The sequence below is a fragment of the Leopardus geoffroyi genome, chromosome C1 (assembly GCF_018350155.1).
Source record: "Leopardus geoffroyi isolate Oge1 chromosome C1, O.geoffroyi_Oge1_pat1.0, whole genome shotgun sequence".
Classification (NCBI taxonomy): domain Eukaryota; kingdom Metazoa; phylum Chordata; class Mammalia; order Carnivora; family Felidae; genus Leopardus; species Leopardus geoffroyi.
In genome coordinates this window covers 186,709,366-186,728,180 of record NC_059328.1, presented here as the reverse complement: position 1 = coordinate 186,728,180, position 18,815 = coordinate 186,709,366, and the positions used below count along the sequence as shown (strand labels likewise).

Sequence of the window (18,815 nt, the reverse complement as noted above, 5' to 3'; positions counted from 1 at the left end):
GGCTGTGTGGGCTGATGGCTCAGAGCCTGGAGCCTGTTTCCGATTCTGTGTCTCCCTCTCTCTCTGCCCCTCCCCCGTTCATGCTCTGTCTCTCTCTGTCCCAAAAATAAATAAACGTTGAAAAAAAAAAATTAAAAAAAAAAAACCATCAAAATTACAGTAAGAAGTTTATAGACCAATATCCCTTATAAATACAGATAAAAAAATGAAAGAAAATGTTAGCAAATCATATCCATCAATATATAGGAAGAATAATACACCATGACCAAGTGGAATTTGTGACATAAAAATTTGGTTTAACGCAAATAAACTGAAGTCACCACATTAACAGAAAGGAAAAATATTTCTCAATTTTTAAAAAGTAAAATAAAGGAAATAATAAAGAGCAGACACCAATGAAATATGAAATGGAAGAAAAACTGAGAAAAAACATTGATGAAACCAGATATAAAGGAGAAAAGTCATGATTCTCTCCAGATAGAAAAAAATTTTTTTGACAAAATACAAATTCATTATAAAAACAATGAGCAAACCAGAATAAAAAGGAATGTCTTTCCCTCCAGACGGCTAATAGACACATGAAAAAATGCTCAACATCATTCATCATCAGGGAAATACAAATCAAAACCACAATGAGATACCATCTCATACCTGTCGGAATGGCTAAAATTAACAACCTGGGCAACAACACTGCTGGTGGGAATGCAAACTGGTGCAGCCACTCTGGAAAACAGCATGGAGGTCCTCAAAAAATTAAAAATAGACCCTATGACCCAGCAATTGCACTACTAGGTATTTATCCAAAGGATACAGGAGTGTTGATTCGGAGGGGCACATGCATCCCAATGTTTATAGCGGCACTATTGATAACAACCAAAGTATGGAAAGAGTCCAAATGTCCATTTACTGATCAATGGATAAAGAAGATGTGATATTTATATACAATGGAATATTACTTGGGGTTCAAAAAAATGAAATCTTGCCATTTGCAACAACATAGATGGAACTAGAATGTATTATGCTAAGCAAAATAAGCCAGTCAGAGAGACAAATATCATATGATTTCACTTATATGTGGAATTTTAAATACAAAACAGATGAACATAAGGAAAGGGAAGAAAAATAGTATAAAAAGAGAGGGAGACAAATTATAAGAGACTCTTAAATACAGAGAACAAACTGAGGGTTACTGGCGGGTGTTGGGTTAGGAGACGAGCTAAATGGGCAAGGGGCTTTAAGGAAGACACTTGTTGGGATGAGCAGTGGGTGTTATATGTAAGTGATGAATCACTAAATTCTATTTCTGAAATCATTATTACACTATATATTAACCAACTTGGATTTAAATTATAAATAAATTTAAAAAATAGACCTGTTAATTCAGAAAGAAAAAAAAAGGAATGTCTTTCTTCAACTTGCAAAAAAGGTGCTACCTTTTCAAAAGGAAAGCCAGAAGCCACAGACAATAAAATAACATCTTTAAATCACTAAAAATGATTCCCAACCTAATATTTTTAAATTGCAGACATACTCTTCAAAAATGAAGATGAAATAAAAAGTTTCCAGAAAAACAAAAGCTGAATGAATGCATTGCCAGGAACTGCATTAAAAGAAAGAATATAGAATTTCTTTCAGCAGAAGGAATATTATCTTAAAAGGAAATATCAAAATGAAAGAAGCTTATTTGTAAATTTTATCTCAGTAAAGCTGGAGGAAAAAGTTGTGAGTGGGCAATTAAAAAAATGCAGGAAGCAATATGAAAATATTGAACAGTTAAATATGTAGATCATTTAAATGAATCTTGACTACACAAAAAATGACAGTAGCAATTTGTGGGATTAAAATATACAGAAAATGAAAATACATAAGATTTGCATAAAGGTAGGACACAGAAATGTGGAGCTTAAGCATTCTAAGGTGCTAACATTATTGAGAAAGTGGTAAAGTAATAATTTGTATTAGAGAGTTAAAACAATATAAGGATGAATGCTGCTATCACTAGAGTAATCATAAAGGAACAGTAGATGATAAATTAATAGTTAACAAATATAAATAAGAAAAAATATTTTATTTCAAAAGAAATCAAGAAAGGAGAGAAAAGGGAACATAAAACAGGTTGCTCAAGTAGAAAATAACTAGGGCTGCCTGGGTGGCTCAGTGGGTTAAATGTCCAACTCTTGATTTTAGCTCAGATCGTAATCTCATGGTTTGTAGGATCCAGCCCCACGTCTGGCTTTGCAATGACAGCACAGAGCCTGCTTGGGATTCTCTCTCTGCTCCTGCCCCACTCACACTCTCTTGGTCTCTCTCGAAAGAAATAAACAAACTTAAAAAAAAATAAAATAGGGGTGCCTGGGTGGCTCAGTCGGTTAAGCATCTGACTTCGGCTCAGGTCATGATCTCACTACTCGTGAGTTCAAGCCCCACGTTGGGCTCTGTGCTGACAGCTCAGAGACTGGAGCCTGCTTCAGGTACTGTGTCTCCCCCTCTCTCTGCTCCTCCCATGCTCATTCTCTGTCTCTCAAAAATAAATGTTTAAAAAATTAAAAAATAAAATAACTAGATGACAGATATAAATCCAATTATATCAGCAATTATACTAAATGTAAACATATTAAACATTCTAATTAAAAGAGATGTTAAACTGAATTCATTTTTAAAAAAAATGAAATTATATGCATTTTTTTAAGTTTATTCATTTTTGAGAGAGAGAGACAGAGTATGAGCAGGGGAGGGGTAGAGAGAGAGGGAGACACAGAATCCGAAGTAGGCTCCAGGCTCTGAGCTGTCAACACAGAGCCTGATGCGGGGCTCAAACTCACAAACTGAGATCATGACCTGAGCTGAAGTCGGACGCTCAACCGACTGCGCCACCCAGGTGCCCTGTAATTATATGCATTTTAAATATAACAGAATTTGAAAGTAAAGTTATAGAAAAAGATATACAGTAAAACTTTGGTTTGAGAGCATAATTTGTTCCAGAAACATGCTTGTGTAATCCAAAGCACTTGAATATCAAAGCAAATTTCAAGAGCCATTGGTTCAGTTGTGATTTTGTGACATTTGGTGTCACATACTACTTATATTGCAAGATATCGCTCATTTATAAGTTAAAATTTATTGGAAATGCTTGTTCATCTTGCAGAACACTCACAGAACAAGTTACTTGCAATCCAAAGTTCTACTGTACAGAGAAATGTTCTATCGGCTAAGTACACTTTAAAAAAAAAATGTTTATTTATTTTTGAGTGAGAGAGAGAGACAGAGCATGAGTGGAGAAGGGGCAGAAAGAGAGGAAGAATCTGAATCAGGCTCCAGAATCTGAGCTGTCAGCACAGAGCCCAATGTGGGGCTTAAACCCTTGAACCAAGAGATCATGACCTGAGCCGAAGTTGGATGCTTAACCAAGTCACCCAGGTGTCTCTGAGACAAGTAGATTTTAAAGCAAGAGTCATTTCTGGAAATAATTCATATTGACAAAACAAGTCATCAGGAAAACAAATCAATTCTAAACTTACGTGCATCTACTAACAGCTTTAAAGTACATAAAGCAAAAATTGACTAAGCTAAAAGGAGAAACAGATGAATTCATAATCATAGATGTAGACTTTAATGCACTTCTCTCAGTAGCTGATAGAATAGGTAACAGAAGCAAGAAAGATATGGAATTTCTGAACAATATAATCACTAAACTTGATAAAACTGACATATATAAAATACTGCATCCAACAACCACAAAATATATTCGTTTTACGTGCACCCAAAATATTTACCAAATTAGACCAAGTTGTGTCTTAATGCAAGTCTTAATAAATTTCAAAAGACTAAAATCATTTATCTATGTTCTGTAACTACAATGGAAACTGGCTAGAAATCAACAATAAAAAGTAATTTGAAAAAACATCCAGCTGATTGGAAATTTGGTATGCTTGTTAATGACCCATGGATAAAAGCACTTGAATATCACTTGATATATATCAGAACAGAAAAAAAAAATATTTTGAATTGAGTGATAATAAGGATATGGCATATCAAAAACTGTGCAGTGCAGCTAAAGCTATACTTACAGAAAAACAACCTTAAATGCATATTTTTTAAAAGAAAGTCTGAAAATTAATAATCTAAACTAGCTCAAGAAATAAATAAGAATAGTAATAATCACAGTTTTAATTTGAAAAGAAGCAAAACAGAAAGGCAAGACATGATAAGGAGCAGACTAAATTCAACAGGAAGCAAATATACTAAAAAGAAACATCAACATAGCCCAAAAGACAATTCATTTTGTAAAGATGAATAAAACTGATAAATCCCTAAAGCAAAACAAATCAAGAAAAAAACTGAGAAAAGTCAATATTAAAGAAAAGGAGAACATCAGTACATATCCTACAAACATTAAACATGTAACTAGAGCTGTTATCAACAACTATACGCCAATAATTTGATATTTTAGATTAAAGGGACAAACTTTGGAAAACACAAACCTGACACAAGAAAAAATAGAAAACCTGAATATTCCTTTATCTATGAAAGGCCCAGATAACTTCTCATAAACATTTAAAGAAAAAAAATTTACACAAATACTTTTAGAAAATAAAAAATAAATGTACTTATCAGCTCATTTACTGTGACCAGCATAGTATGAATACTAGGACCTCAAGTTATTACAATAAAGAAATATTATAAATTATCTTTATTATTAACGTATGAGGAAAAATCCTTTAAAAAGTTACCAAGTAAAATTTACTGACATATCAAAAGGATATATCATCAGGAGCAGTTCATTCCACAATTGTAATCATGATTTAACATTCAAATATCAATGCTTAAAATTCATTACGTTAATAGAAAAAATATTAAAAATCATTACATTAATAGAAAAAAAAGAAAAAAATAACATATTCTTGACAGTGACATAAAAAGCATTTGATAAAATTAAAAAGCCATTCATGAAAACCAGGAGCACAAAGGAACTATTTATTCTGTTAAGGAGAACCTACAAAAACCCAAAAGCAAACATATTAAATAATGGGAACACAGTAAGAATCTCCATTATTATTACTTTTATTCATTAATGAACAAAAAGTAGTCACTACGATAAGGTAAGAAAAAAATTAAAGGTGTACAAACTAAAGCAGAGAAGGGGAAACTGTCCCTATTACAATATATATAATATATAATAAAGTTATATTCATAGAAAATGGAAAAAAACCCCTACAGATAAACTATTAAAATTAATAGCAAGGTCACTGGAAACAAGGTTGATATTCAAAAATTAATTGTACTTTTATATACTAGCATCAAGAAGAATATTAAAGTTAAAAACAAGAACATTCAGGGGTGCCTGGGTGGCTCAGTTGGTTGACCGCCCAACTTTGGTTCAGATCATGATTTCACAGTTTGTGAGTGTGAGTCCTGCATCAGGCTCACTGCTATCAGGGCAGAGCCTGCTTCGGATCCTCTGTCCCCCCACCTCTGCCCTTCCCCTGCTCACACTCTCTTTCCCAAAAACAAATAAACATTTATAAATAAATAAATAAAACCAATAACATTCAGAATAGCACTAAAGATCAGATAAGTAGGAAAACATCTAAGACATGCAATAACTACTCAAAAAAGTATAAAACTATGAGAGAATATACATAATATCTAAATAAACAATGATATACCATGTTCATTGACAGAACATTCAATTTTATAAAATGTCAATTTTCCCCAAACTGAACTATATTCTATATAATCCCAATCAAAATTCCAAAACTGAAAGAGAGAGCATGTGTGTGTATAAACTGATAAGCTGATTCTAAAATTCACTTGGAAATGCAAAGGGGTCAAAAGAGCCAAGATAATGGCCAAGAACAAAAACCTAAATAAAGAAAATGGATACACTATCAAACATCAAGACTTATTACAAAGATGATTAAGATATGATATTGACAAAACTTATATAATAGAATATTGAGTTCAGAAACAGACCCATACACATCTAGTCATCTGATTTATGATACAGATAATACTGCAGTGAAGTGGGGAAAGGGTGGTCTTTTCATTAAATGATACAAGGTCAACAGGATTTACACATGAAAAAAATGACCCTTCCCTCACATCATACCCAAAATTCTAGGTAGACTGAAGATCTAAACATGAAAGGAAGGGCGCCTGAGTGGCTCAGTTGGTTAAGCATCTAACTTCATTAAGCTCAGGTCATGATCTCACATTTGTGAGTTCGAGTCCCGCACTGGGTGAGCTGAAGCCCTGCCTCGGGTGAGTGCGAGGTCTGCTTCTTTCTCTTTTTCTCTCTCTGCTCCTTGAAGGATTCTCTCTCTCTCCTTCTCTCTTTGCCCTTGCTCCCTTGTGTCCGCTCTCTCTCAAAAAATTTAAAAAGAAAAATTAAAGGGAAGTTAATAAAGCTTGCTATTTACTTATTTATTTTCTTCCCATTATAATTAAGCTTTTAAAAGAAAACATAAGGGAATGTCTCATGACCTTCCAGTTGGTAACGATTTTCTTGAAAGGCCACAGAAAGTAGTAACCATGAGGGGCAAAACAGAGACATATAAAGCAGATTCTTATAAATAACTTCTGTTCATCTAAAGACACCATTAAGAGAATGGCAAGGCAAGCCAGAGTAAAAGATATTTGTAATTTACACACAATGTATAGAAACTGCAAATCTTAAAAAAGAACGAAAGAAAGAAAAGAAAGAAAGAAAGAAAGAAAGAAAGAAAGAAAGAAAAAGAATCTAATAGAAAATAAACATATAAACAGGTGCTTAACTTCATTGTTTATCAAGGAAATGAATGATTAATTATTATGGCTCAGTATGGCTAAACTGAAAAAGACGATAACAAGTGTTGATGGAGATATAGAACAGGAATTCTCATACATTATTAGGAATGTAAATTGGTATAACCCCTTTAAAATTTTTTTTTTTAACGTTTATTTATTTTTGGGACAGAGAGAGACAGAGCATGAACGGGGGAGGGGCAGAGAGAGAGGGAGACACAGAATCGGAAACAGGCTCCAGGCTCTGAGCCATCAGCCCAGAGCCCGACGCGGGGCTCGAACTCACGGACCGTGAGATTGTGACCTGAGCTGAAGTCGGACGCTTAACCGACTGAGCCACCCAGGCGCCCCAGTATAACCCCTTTAGAAAACTGTTTGGCAGGTTCTCCTAAAGCCAAATATATGTAAAACCCAGTAATTCTACTCCTAGGTATATACCCAACAGAAATCTGTATGTGCATCCGTCGAAAGGCTTATATATGGCAGCGCTGTTTGTAACAAACAGGCCAAAACAAAAACAAAGTAAATGCTCATCATCATAAGGATGAATAAATGATGGGATAATCATCCAACATTACACAGCAGTGAGAATGCCTGATCTACAAGTACACACAACAATACAAATGAATCTCACAAACATAATGCTCAACAAAAATAAGCCAGAGATAAAAATACATGTTTTATGATTTCACTATAAGAAGTTTCATATGAGCCAAAATTGTTCGATCTGTGATGTTAGAAGTCAGGATAATGTTCATACTTGGGTGGGTGGTGAGTAGTGACTAGAAAGGATCAAGAGCAGGCGTCTGAAGTACTGGCTATGTTCTGTTTCTTGGTCTGGACACTAATTATACAACAGTGTTTACTTATGAAAATTCACCACGGCTCTAAGATTTTACAACTTTTCTAATATTTCTAATATCTATATTATACTCCAACTTCTACTAAAAAATGAAATTTTTTATAGCGCAAGAGGACACTTAATTGGAAAATGTGTGCATAATGACAGCCAAGATATTCTTAAAAAACAAAAAACTAAGTAAAGGAACTACAAGACAGTAAAATGTATCTATTTTAAAACTACAGCAATTAGGGGTGCCTGAGTGGCTCAGCTGGTTATGGGACCGACTCCTGATTTTAGTCCAGGTCATGATCTTGTGGTTCATGAGTTTGAGCCCCATGTTGGGCTCCTCTGCTATCAGTGTGAAGCCTGCTTGGGATTCATATTCTCTCTCTCTCTCTCTCTCTCTCTCTCTCTCTCTCTTCCCTTCCATTGCCCCTCCCCCACCCTCAAAAAATAAAGAATAGGGAGTGACACAATAGATACAGAATTTTTTACTATTTTTTACTATGTTACAGATAGCATTTCAATATGTAAGTGCATTTACTTGTGCATTTAAATAAAAGCATTAAACCTGTAAATGACATAACAAAGAATTCTGTCTCTAACAGACAAGAGAATTTTATTCAATGCCATCAATTCATTAAGTCATTTTATCTCACTGGACTTCAGAAATTGTCTTTAAAATGACAGGTTTGAAATAAGCTGTTTACTATGATTTATAATCAAATTAATCAAGAAGTGGTAATTTTGGTTAGGAAATAGCAATGATGAAAGTTAATTTTAAAGCTTGGAGCAGTATTCAAGATAATAAAGATAGAAATAGTTACCAGATTTACCCAGCATAAAACATGAGGCCAGTGGGGACTTAAGGAAAAAGAAAGAAAAGAACTAACGAGTAGCAGATACTACAGATGCACATAATTACTGAATTTATGGGTAAGCTTCCTTGGAGCCCTGGAGATAAAACCTGTACCAAGAAACTACAGATCATCTCATTCCTACCTTACTAGGCAACTACAGGTTGATGAAACCCAAAATATTGTACAACATACACAAACACAATGTGCTACATAAAAATCTAAACACTCTGGGGGCACCTGGGTGGCTCTGTTGGTTAAAAGTCCGACTTCAGCTCAGGTCATGATCTCCCGGTTTGTGAGTTCGAGCCCCGTGTCAGGCTCTGTGCTGACAGCTCAGAGCCTGGAGCCTGCTTCTGACCTTGTGTCTTCTCCTCTCTCTGCCCCTCCCATGCTCATGCTCTGTCTCTCTCTCTCTCAATGATAAATACGTTAAAAAATGATAAACATTAAAAAAATTAAAAAAAAAATCTAAACACTCTGAACCAGTATAATTCAAACCCATGTAACTAAAGGTTCACCTTTGGCTCTTTCTTCTCTACAGTCTATGGGAAAGCTGAATATTATTTCAAAGTTTAAAACAACTCTATTAGATTATGCTTTCAATTTCTTTCACTGGTACAATGTTAACAAGTATTTCATTATTTATTTTTAAATGTTTTTCTATGTTTCAAGGAAGAAGACCCAAATAAAAACTGTTCAAAGTTTTATCTAGGTAGAGGTGTGCAAGTATTTAACCAAGTTTGAAGCAATTACCTTGCAAATGGAAGTCGCATCAACTTGTACTGTTTACTAGTCCGTTTCTTCTTGCTACTTGGCAGTAGAAAGGGACTCTGGTGAAACTATTTTTGAAATAAAAAATAAACAAAAGGAAAAGGAAAAAAATTTCTAATCTCATTAAATGTTTGTTATTGAAGCACCAAATTATACAAGTATACCAATAGCAATAGAACAATTCTTGCATTAGCCTTTGATAGCTGAATGAGAATAATGTGATAAGATTAAACATAGTTCATCCTTTATCATGCCATCCAAAGATAATCATTACTACGATTTTGGTATATAAACTCCCAAATAAATTGTCTTCTGTGCATATGAATAAATATACCTGTGTATACCTATATAATATCTTGACATAAATATGCAATATGCTCATGCCACATATGCATTGTGTAATATATGATTGCACTTTATAATCCATATTTCTTAATGGTCTTTTACATTTAAAGTCTGGGTGATTTTACTATATCTTTTAAATTTTTGCTTATCTATAGTATTTTCTAAATTTTCTCAGACATTTTTTGAACATGTTTTATTTATTTAATAAAGATCATAAAATTAAGCAACACACAACTATGTTTTATTATGGTGCTAACCTGTAATAGAAACAAGGGTATAACCAAATCAACAAACTAACTTTGATATTCACATGGAAATGCAAAGAACCCAGAATAGCTAAAACAACTTTGAAAAAGAAGCAGTTGGAGGGCTATAATTGACATAGTATAGTATTAGCATAAAGACAGACAAAAAGATCAGTGAAATATAAGAGTCCAGAAATAGACCCACACATATTTGGTCAATTAATTTTTGAAAAAGGTACAAAAGCCAAATGAGGAGCCTAGACTTCCATACTCACCAGGCTATCACAAGGCAACTGTCCTCCAAACTGTACTGTCAGAAAAGGCCAAGAAGAGAGGTGGGACATCCCAGGGGTAATGAGGATACCCCCTGTACCAGCAATGTCAGTGGAGAACACATGGGGACTCTGGACGTCCATTCTTACTTGCTAATAACAAGGAGCCCTTTTCCTCTACTCTAGGGTGGGGATAGAAGAGGTCTAGTAGAAAGTCAACTTTTTTACCACTCTTCAATAATAACAACCTCCCCCTTTATGATTCCCCCAATCCTGCTGTCAGTGGAGACCATGAAGTCATGAGGCACCCTACTCTGTCCCAGCCAGGGTGGTGTCAGCCTGAAGTCCTAGCTCCATCCATCAGTGAGGAGACACCCTCTCCACCAGGGTGACAACAGAAGCTGAGTGGGGAACCTAAACTTTGACCCCTCCAACTTGGCAGTAGGTGGCACATCCCTTTATCACTGGCATTATGATACTATCAAATAGTGCCTGTCAAAACAGAATGTTTAAATAAGATCTGGAGTTTCTTAATACAATACCCAAATGGCCAATATTTTTTTTTTTTTTTTTCTTGAGAGAGTATGAGCAGAGGAGGGGCAGAGAAGGAGAGAGAGAGAATCCTAAGCAGGTCCTACACTGTCAGCATGGAGCCTGATGCAGAGCTGGAACCCATGATCCCGTGAGACCATGACCTGAGCCAAAACCAAGAGTCAGATGCTTACCCGACTGAGCCACCTAGGTATCTCCCAAGATATTTTAATATAAAATAACTCATTGCACCAAGAATTAGGAAAAGGCCTAAATTTGAAAATTATAAATTTGAAAATGAAAAGACAATCAACAGACAGCAACAACAAGATAATAATACGGCACCAACATTAAGATGCTGGAATTACCTAACAAGGATTTTAAAGCAACCATCATAAAAATGTTTCAATAAACAATGACAAACATGCTTAACACAAATGAAAAAAATAGAAAATCTTGCAAAGAAACAGAAAATCTCAGCAAATAAAAAGAAGATATAAAAAAGAAACAAAAATACAATAACCAAAATAAAATAAGTTAAAAACTCAATGGACTCAAAAACAGAGGGGAAAAAACCTGCGAACTTGAACAGAAAGCAACAGAAAGCATCCAATGTGAGCAAGAGAGAAGCAACTGAAAATAATTAAGAGGTTCAGGGATTTAAGGGACTATAACAAAAGATATAACACTCATGTCACTGAAGTCCCAAAAGGAGATAAAGAGGGCAGATGTGAAAAAGTTTGAGAGAGATAACGGCCGAAAATGTCCCAAACTTGGCAAAAGTAATCAACTCACATATTTAAGCCGAGTGAACCCTCAAAAGGCTACAACTTTAAGAAATCCATGCAAGGATACATCATAGTCATATTTCTCAAAACTAAAGATAAAAATCTTCAGAGCACTGCGAAAAAATGGCACCTTCCTACAGAGTTATTAAAGAATGAAAAAAAAAAAAGCATCTGACTCGGGTAAAGAAGTAACAATAAAATAAACCATAGGAAAGGGGACGAAAGGACTTACTACTCAAGATAAAAGCAAAAATTAGTAAGTTTGAAACAACAAAATAAAATTAAAAGTTGAAAATTAAACCCCAAAGATTACTATTTTAAAAAAGAAAAAAATAAAATAAATGAAAAAAACCACAAGCACCTAAACTAGTAGGGGAAAAAAAAAAAAAAAAAAAAAAGGAAAAGCCCAAATACACAAAATTAGTCAACTGGGAAAATATAACACAGACAAAATTAAAAAATAGCAGACTACTTTGGTCAACTCTGTGCAAATCAATTTGAAAACATGTCTGAGATAATAATTCTAAGGAAATATAACTGAATAAAACCAACCACAAAAGAAAGAAATTTTCCTAAGCAAACTAATATCCACAGAAGAAATAAAGTTAACAAAGTGTGACCATTCCTACCAAGAAAGACCCAGGTCCAGATGGTTCCACAGAATTCTATGAAGCATTTAAAGAAAAAATAATTCTAATACTGTATTATCTTTCCAGATCATAGGAAAAGGAAAACATCCAAATTCCAGTTCATATATATTTTTATCAATGCCTGAAGACTGTATAAAAAGAAAATCTCACTTGTGAATTAACAATAAAAAAATTCCTAAACAAAGCACTGGCAAAAAGAATTTAGCAGCACGTTGTAAGAATAATAAATCATTTCTGTAATTTATTCTAGAATTACAAAATTAGGAAAGCTACTAAAATAAATTATCATAATACACCTAAAAAGAGAGACCATATGATTATCACCATAGATGCTAAAAAAAGTATTTTACATTGTTTATCATTTTTTTATTTAAAAAGCTAAATGGGGGCACCAGGATGGCTCAGTCAATTAAGCAACCGACTCCTGATTTCAGCTCAGATCATGATCTCAACAGTTCGTGAAATTGAGAGCTGCCTCAGGCTCCACACGGACAGCACAGAGCCTGCTTGGTATTCTCTCTCTCCCTCTGTCCCTCTGTCCCTCTCCCTCTCCCTCTCTCTCTCTCTCTCTCTCCTCTGCTTGCATGCATGTACTCTCTCTCTCTCAAAATAAACAAACTTAAAAAGCTAAATAACATATAAGATAAATATGTACATTACCCTTAAAAAAAGGATCATTGTTTTTTAAAAAAAAAATATTTTACTTTTTAATTTTTTTTAATGTTTATTTATTTTGAGAGAGACAGCATGATTGGGGGAAGGGCAGAGAGAGAAGGAGAGAGAGGATCCATGTGCTGTCAGCACAGAGCCTGTCATGGGCTCAATCCCCAAAACCAAGAGATCATGACCTGAGCTGAAATTAAGAGTCAGCAGCTTAACTGACTGAGCCACCCAGAGCCACAAAAACAGGATCATTCTCAATGAGGAAACACTATCCAACATTTTATTAAAATTTATTGCTTTCTAGTATGTTCTAGACATTGTTGTTATATAGACAGAAATTCTATACTCAAGAATCTTATGTTCTGGTAAGATGAGTAATAAAATTAATGAGTAAAATTATGTCATATAGTGTTAAGTTCTAAAGAGAAAAATTAAAGCAGAGAAGCAGAGTATAAAATGTAGGGGCAGGGATGGGGAAGGATTCAAATTTATATAAGGTTGCCAGGGAAGGCTTGACTGAAGTCACTCTTGAGTCAAGATTTGCAGGAAGTAGGGAGTAGGCCATATGAAAGAAGAACAAGACCAAGGGCCCAGAGGTGGCAGCTTGCCTGTGTTTGAAGAGTGGGAGGAGGCCTGCAGATTGAAGATGTTAAAGAGCGGAAGGAGGAGAGTAGTCAATGAGGTGAGAGAAAGAACACAAGTTTCAGTATTCAGACAATAATAGGCAAATAGATCACATGGGAAGCCACTGGAGAGTTTTCAGCAGAGACTTCTGTTTTAACAGTATTAATCTGGCTGCTACGCTGGGAAGAGAATATAGAGGCAAGGCAGAAGCAAGAAGCCCACGTTGGGATGCCACTCCAAGAACTTGGGTAAGAGAAAACGGGGGCTTGGATGGGTGGTGAAAGTGAGGGTTGTGAGAAGTGGTTAAGACTCTGGACTGAGCTTTAAGCAGCACTAAAACCATTTGCTAAGGGATCAGGTACGGGATGTGAGGAAAAAACAGGAAAACAGAATTGCAGTTACCTGAAATGAAGACCCCCCAAAAGGAACTGGTTTGGTGGCAAGTGCAAAATTTAAGATACCTCTTAGACATCCAAATAGAAATGCGAAATAAGTAGTGGACTAGGTATTGTCTGGAGTTCAGAGGAGACAGGGAGGCTGCAGATGCAAATTTGGGAATCATCAGCATTTAACAATAATCAAATCCATGAGAATGGATGAATCATTTAGGGAACAAATGTAGATAGAAGAAGTCTAAGAACTGAGTTCTGGGGCACCCAAAATTTAGCAGTCAGGAAAATAAAGAGGAAACAGCAAACAGACTAAAAAAGAATAATCAGAAAGGTAGGAAGAAACATAGGAGAATATAGTGTTGTAAAAGTCACATGAAGGTCAACGTAAGGACCAAGAACTATCAAGAGGTTTTGGTAACATGGAGGTCAATTTCCAGAAAAGCACTTTTAGTGGAGTGGTGATGAAACTCCAATTGGTGTGGGTTCAAGAGAAACTGGAGACAGTGTGAACAATTCTCTCAGAGTTTTGCTATAAAGGAGAAAAATGAGAAAGTAGCTGGGGGTGGGGAGTTATTTGGAGTAAGAGGTTTCATTTTGTTTTGTTTTATTTTTTAAAGACGGGAGATAACATTTTTGCTTCCTGATAGGAATAATCCAGAAGAGAGGGAAAAAATTAATAATGCAAGAGGAAAGGGCATTCTACACTAATGTGAAGCCAAGCAAAAGACAACCCAAGTATCCAACATAGTGTTGGATAGTGTTAACAGGAACCTAGTTAAATAGATTAGAGGTCCACTCTGGATCTATCCTAAATAGCACTGGAAAAGAATGAGGAAGCATTTCTTGTAATCATATGGCAAGATCTTCAAGATAGGTCACATTAAAAAAAAGTAAGGCATAGGACAATTAGGGATAGTATATTATCTTTTGTGTAAGAAAGAAAATTAAGAAAATATTTATATGTTTTGTTTTAATATAAAGAAACAAAGCAGTTACATGTAGGTAATGTGGGGAGATGAAAGGAGGAAGAATAAAGTGGCTGAAAGCAGAACAGAAGCTTATATGAGATTTCATTCTATATACTTCATTATATTGTTCTGATATTAGAACATCTATAGTCCCCATCATTCTCTTCCCCAAATAAAAAGGAACTACAAAACTCAAAGCTTGATATGCAAAAGTTAGTCTGTTAAATAGCAAGTCTAAGAAAGTAGATCCCAAAGTTATATGCTGTCCCTTCATCATCCAGCTCCTCCATTTACTGTTTTTACCTTCTTCTAAATCCAGATGCTGATCTCAGCCTTGAGTTCTCCAAAGAGAGCCACACAAAAAGCATCGGGAATAAAGTTGACTTTACTAAATATTTTTTAAAGAACTAGTGGAAGGAAGGAGCTTTGTATCACATAATTCACAAGTAGCTGAGCAATGCTTTTAGGGCTATCTGTTCTCCAAAGTTCCTCCAGATCTTGCTAATTAATTAGCTTCTTTCCCTTACTAAGTCAATTCCTGTACTAACTTTAGACTCCCCACTGCTATATCTGATTCTGATCTTAGTAATTTATTCAAGGCAACTTGATTCAGCCCTGCAAGCTGATCAGCAAAACAGAGCCCCCTCCCTGACTTTGCCTACCCACCCACTCACCCAGTGAAAAGCAAGCATCTCTTCTCCTTAGAGGATACTAAATGTATAAGGTATACCTCTGCTCCCTGGTTGTACTAGGTATCAAATTTATAATGCTAAGAGCTACATCTCCTGTGAACATTATTTCACTGGGACATGTACACAAATCTTTTCTGTGTCCAAATGTGGATGAAGTTAGGAGATAAAAGTACACATTCTTTGGCTAGCTTTTATAAAGCTTCTGACAAAGGAGCTAACCACTGATCACAAAGGTTGAAAGAGTTCCTATTTTCTTACCAGAAAGACTATGTATTTAAAAGCCTTATAAATGACTAAAAATAAGTTTTTAAAAGGAGAGATTTGCAGAAAATTAGAAAACACAGGAAGATGCACACACAATAATAAAAAAATGACAGCTAACATATTGCATTCTTCCTATTGTGAGGACACATGCTAGCCACATTTAACTCTCACACTAATTCTTCATAGATATACTACCATTAGCCACACTAGGCACAAGAGGACACTAAGATTCAGAATTAAATGCCAAAGTCACAGGACCAGGAAGTTAACAGAGCTGGGAGCTAAATATAGGCAATTCCATTTAAAAGCTGCCCTATACACCTGGGTGCCTCAGTCGGTTGGGCGTCCGACTTCAGCTCAGGTCATGATCTCGCGGTCCGTGAGTTTGAGCCCTGCGTTGGGCTCTGGGCTGATGGCCCAGAGCCTGGAGCCTGCTTCGATTCTGTGTCTCCCTCTCTCTCTGCCCCTCCCCCATTCATGCTCTGTCTCTCTCTGTCTCAAAAATAAACGTTAAAAAATAAATAAATAAATAAAAAATAAAAAATAAAAAAAAATAAAAGCTGCCCTATAAAGCGCTAAACTCCATTACTATCAAGAAATTTACCCACAATTGGGACTTCACTAACCTTTCTTCAGTTTATTTATTATGTATATTTTGCCTTCCCATTAGATACTACTTTACAACAACTATGTTTCCTATTTAGATAATTGAGTTAACTTCACTAATATTTGGCTTTCCTCCCTTCCTAATTTTACTACTGATTTTATTTTCGTGATAGATTACAAGAGGTATTTAACTATCAATATTAATGCTTTATCTGCTATATGTTTAATTTTCCCAGTCTGCCATGGGCTTTTTATTTTTATGATTTTTTAGCCTTCTAAGAATGTTCTTTGAAAAAAATCCACCAATAGTTTCCTTTATGCCTTCTACTTGCTTTGTTTCTAGGTATAGAAAGGCCTCTCCTATTTAAAATGAATATATTTGTATTTCTTATTTTATATGATTTCTTTTTTTACATTTAAATCCATCTAGAATTTATTTTAGAGAATGGTATATAGTAGGATCTGCCTCTATTTTTTTCCCCCAAAATAGTTGTTCAATTGTGCCCATCTTTTTTTTTTAATAATACAAATCCTTTTCTAATTTGAAATACTATTTTTTCTATCAATGTCTTTTTTAGCTGTTTTTTAGTTGTTCAGGGGCCATTATGTTCCACTGAGCTGTCTAATCCTATGTTACTTCTAATCAAAACCTAATTTTTATGTAAAAATTTCAATAAACCAATTATGCCATATGATAATGTGCTGTTAGCCATTTAAAATTGGTGTTATCATTTCTTTGCACAAAGTTTAAGTTAGTTTAATGCTAATTAATCTTAATTATCCTTAGTAATGCTTAAAAAATTACACTACTTACATATAAACTCTACTTACCTCAGAAAGAGTGCTCATTTCAATTGCAGTTATCAAGTTATTGTTCATGAGTGCTTCTATTTCTATAAGTTTCTTATTCTGTGTTAAAATAAAGACACTTTTAATCAATTAAGATTTGGAGCTTATTATACCATACATGTATGGATGTCATCAGTTGAGAAGACTTAGAAAATAACTGAGATCACACTGAAATAAAAAGGTACTACATGCTATAGTTCACACACACACACACACACACACACACACACACACACACACACACACCTTGAATGCTTCTGAGTTCTCAATTATAAATTTTCCTACGAACATTTCTCTTTCTTCTCACAGTAATAATACATCCTACAGCAAGTTAACATAGTTTATCAGGGAATTGAACACTCATGAATAGTAGATCAATTTTTCCATTTTAAATTAATTTCTGCTCATTTTGGTGTTAGATCTATAAATTGCAGCCTAGCTAACCATTGGCTCTTACTGACCTATCCGTGGACAGAGTTGGAAATTGGAAGGGAAAACAACGACTACAATCTTCATTCTATTTGGTGTGTAGCCAGTGAAATGCTGGGATTAAAGAGAATACAAACACTCTAGGAACTCCCCTCCTTTCATTGGAGGAATTATGCCCATCGTTGTAATGCACCAAGTTTTGCTAATGATAAACAACCAAATAATGATCAAGATATTATACTGGTTTGCAGGGCTGTAAGTGACATTTAGAATGTAGAGTTAAAGACACCTATTTTATTACCCATTAAGTTTGTCCACTAACATGGCATATTCTTTCAATAATTCTTTACAATAATTAGATATTTGAAAAACACTTTTAGAGCTTCTTTAATAACACAGTTAAGATTTTAGTTATAATTTAGAATTCAAACACAATATAGTATTCATACCAAGTTATTTAGTTTTAGGCGAAGAAATGCATTCTCAAAATTCAGTTTCTCCACTTCTTTTTGCAATAGCGTTTTTTCAGTTGTAACCCTTCGAGAATTTTCTTTTTCTCTACTAAGAGCTTGCGCTAATGCCCTGTTGTTGTGCTTTAAAGAAATTTTGAAAATGGAAGAATTATCTGTAAAAAAAATTTTTAAGTTAATATTGAACTTATATCTTAAGTTTTCATATCCTTATAAAACTATTTTAGGCAACATATATTTCACTTGTAAGTCTTAACTAAAGGCTGGGAAACAATAGAATGACAATATTAAAAAAAAAATGTATACAGACCAGAAATAAAAGCCAGACAGAAGATGAAGAAAAAAAGAACTGTAAGGAATGCAGAATGTTGTAAATAGAGTTAGGGATAAAGGATGTCTAGGACAGATGCAGGATCCTAGATAATTAGACCAGTCATAAAAACTAAATCTTGATACTTGCTGCCCTACCTTCCTTCCTACTTTGACTAGGAGGTAGAATGGAGAAGCTGATTCCAAAGCTCTAACTGGAGATGTCCCATAGGTATTAGGGTAGCCATTAAAATCTCAAAGCCAGTTTCTGTGGCTCCAGAATGGAACACATCAGTTAATGCTTCCAAAGCCCATTTTTCAAAATTTTGAGTGAAAGGGACCATAATGAGTGGACAGACCATCTAAACCCTGTGGGATTTTCTATTGCTACCCTAAATATCCAATTCTTATTTCTTGGCATTTACTGCAATCTAAACTCGATGCCTTCTCTTTACAAGCA

General features: G+C 34.7%; 1 protein-coding gene across 7 annotated transcripts in view; it reads right to left on the bottom strand.

Moving 5' to 3' along the window:
- SGO2 (shugoshin 2) overlaps positions 1–18,815 on the bottom strand; it is a 69,560-nt gene that overhangs the window by 19,748 nt on the left and 30,997 nt on the right. For all 7 annotated transcript variants that reach the window (XM_045480656.1, XM_045480650.1, XM_045480651.1 and 4 more), the window contains 3 exons: positions 18,026–18,201; positions 17,130–17,207; positions 9,241–9,326 (listed from right to left, as the gene is read on the bottom strand). In XM_045480656.1, coding sequence (XP_045336612.1) covers positions 9,241–9,326; positions 17,130–17,207; positions 18,026–18,201 — 340 coding nt within the window. The remainder of the gene's footprint in view (positions 1–9,240; positions 9,327–17,129; positions 17,208–18,025; positions 18,202–18,815) is intronic.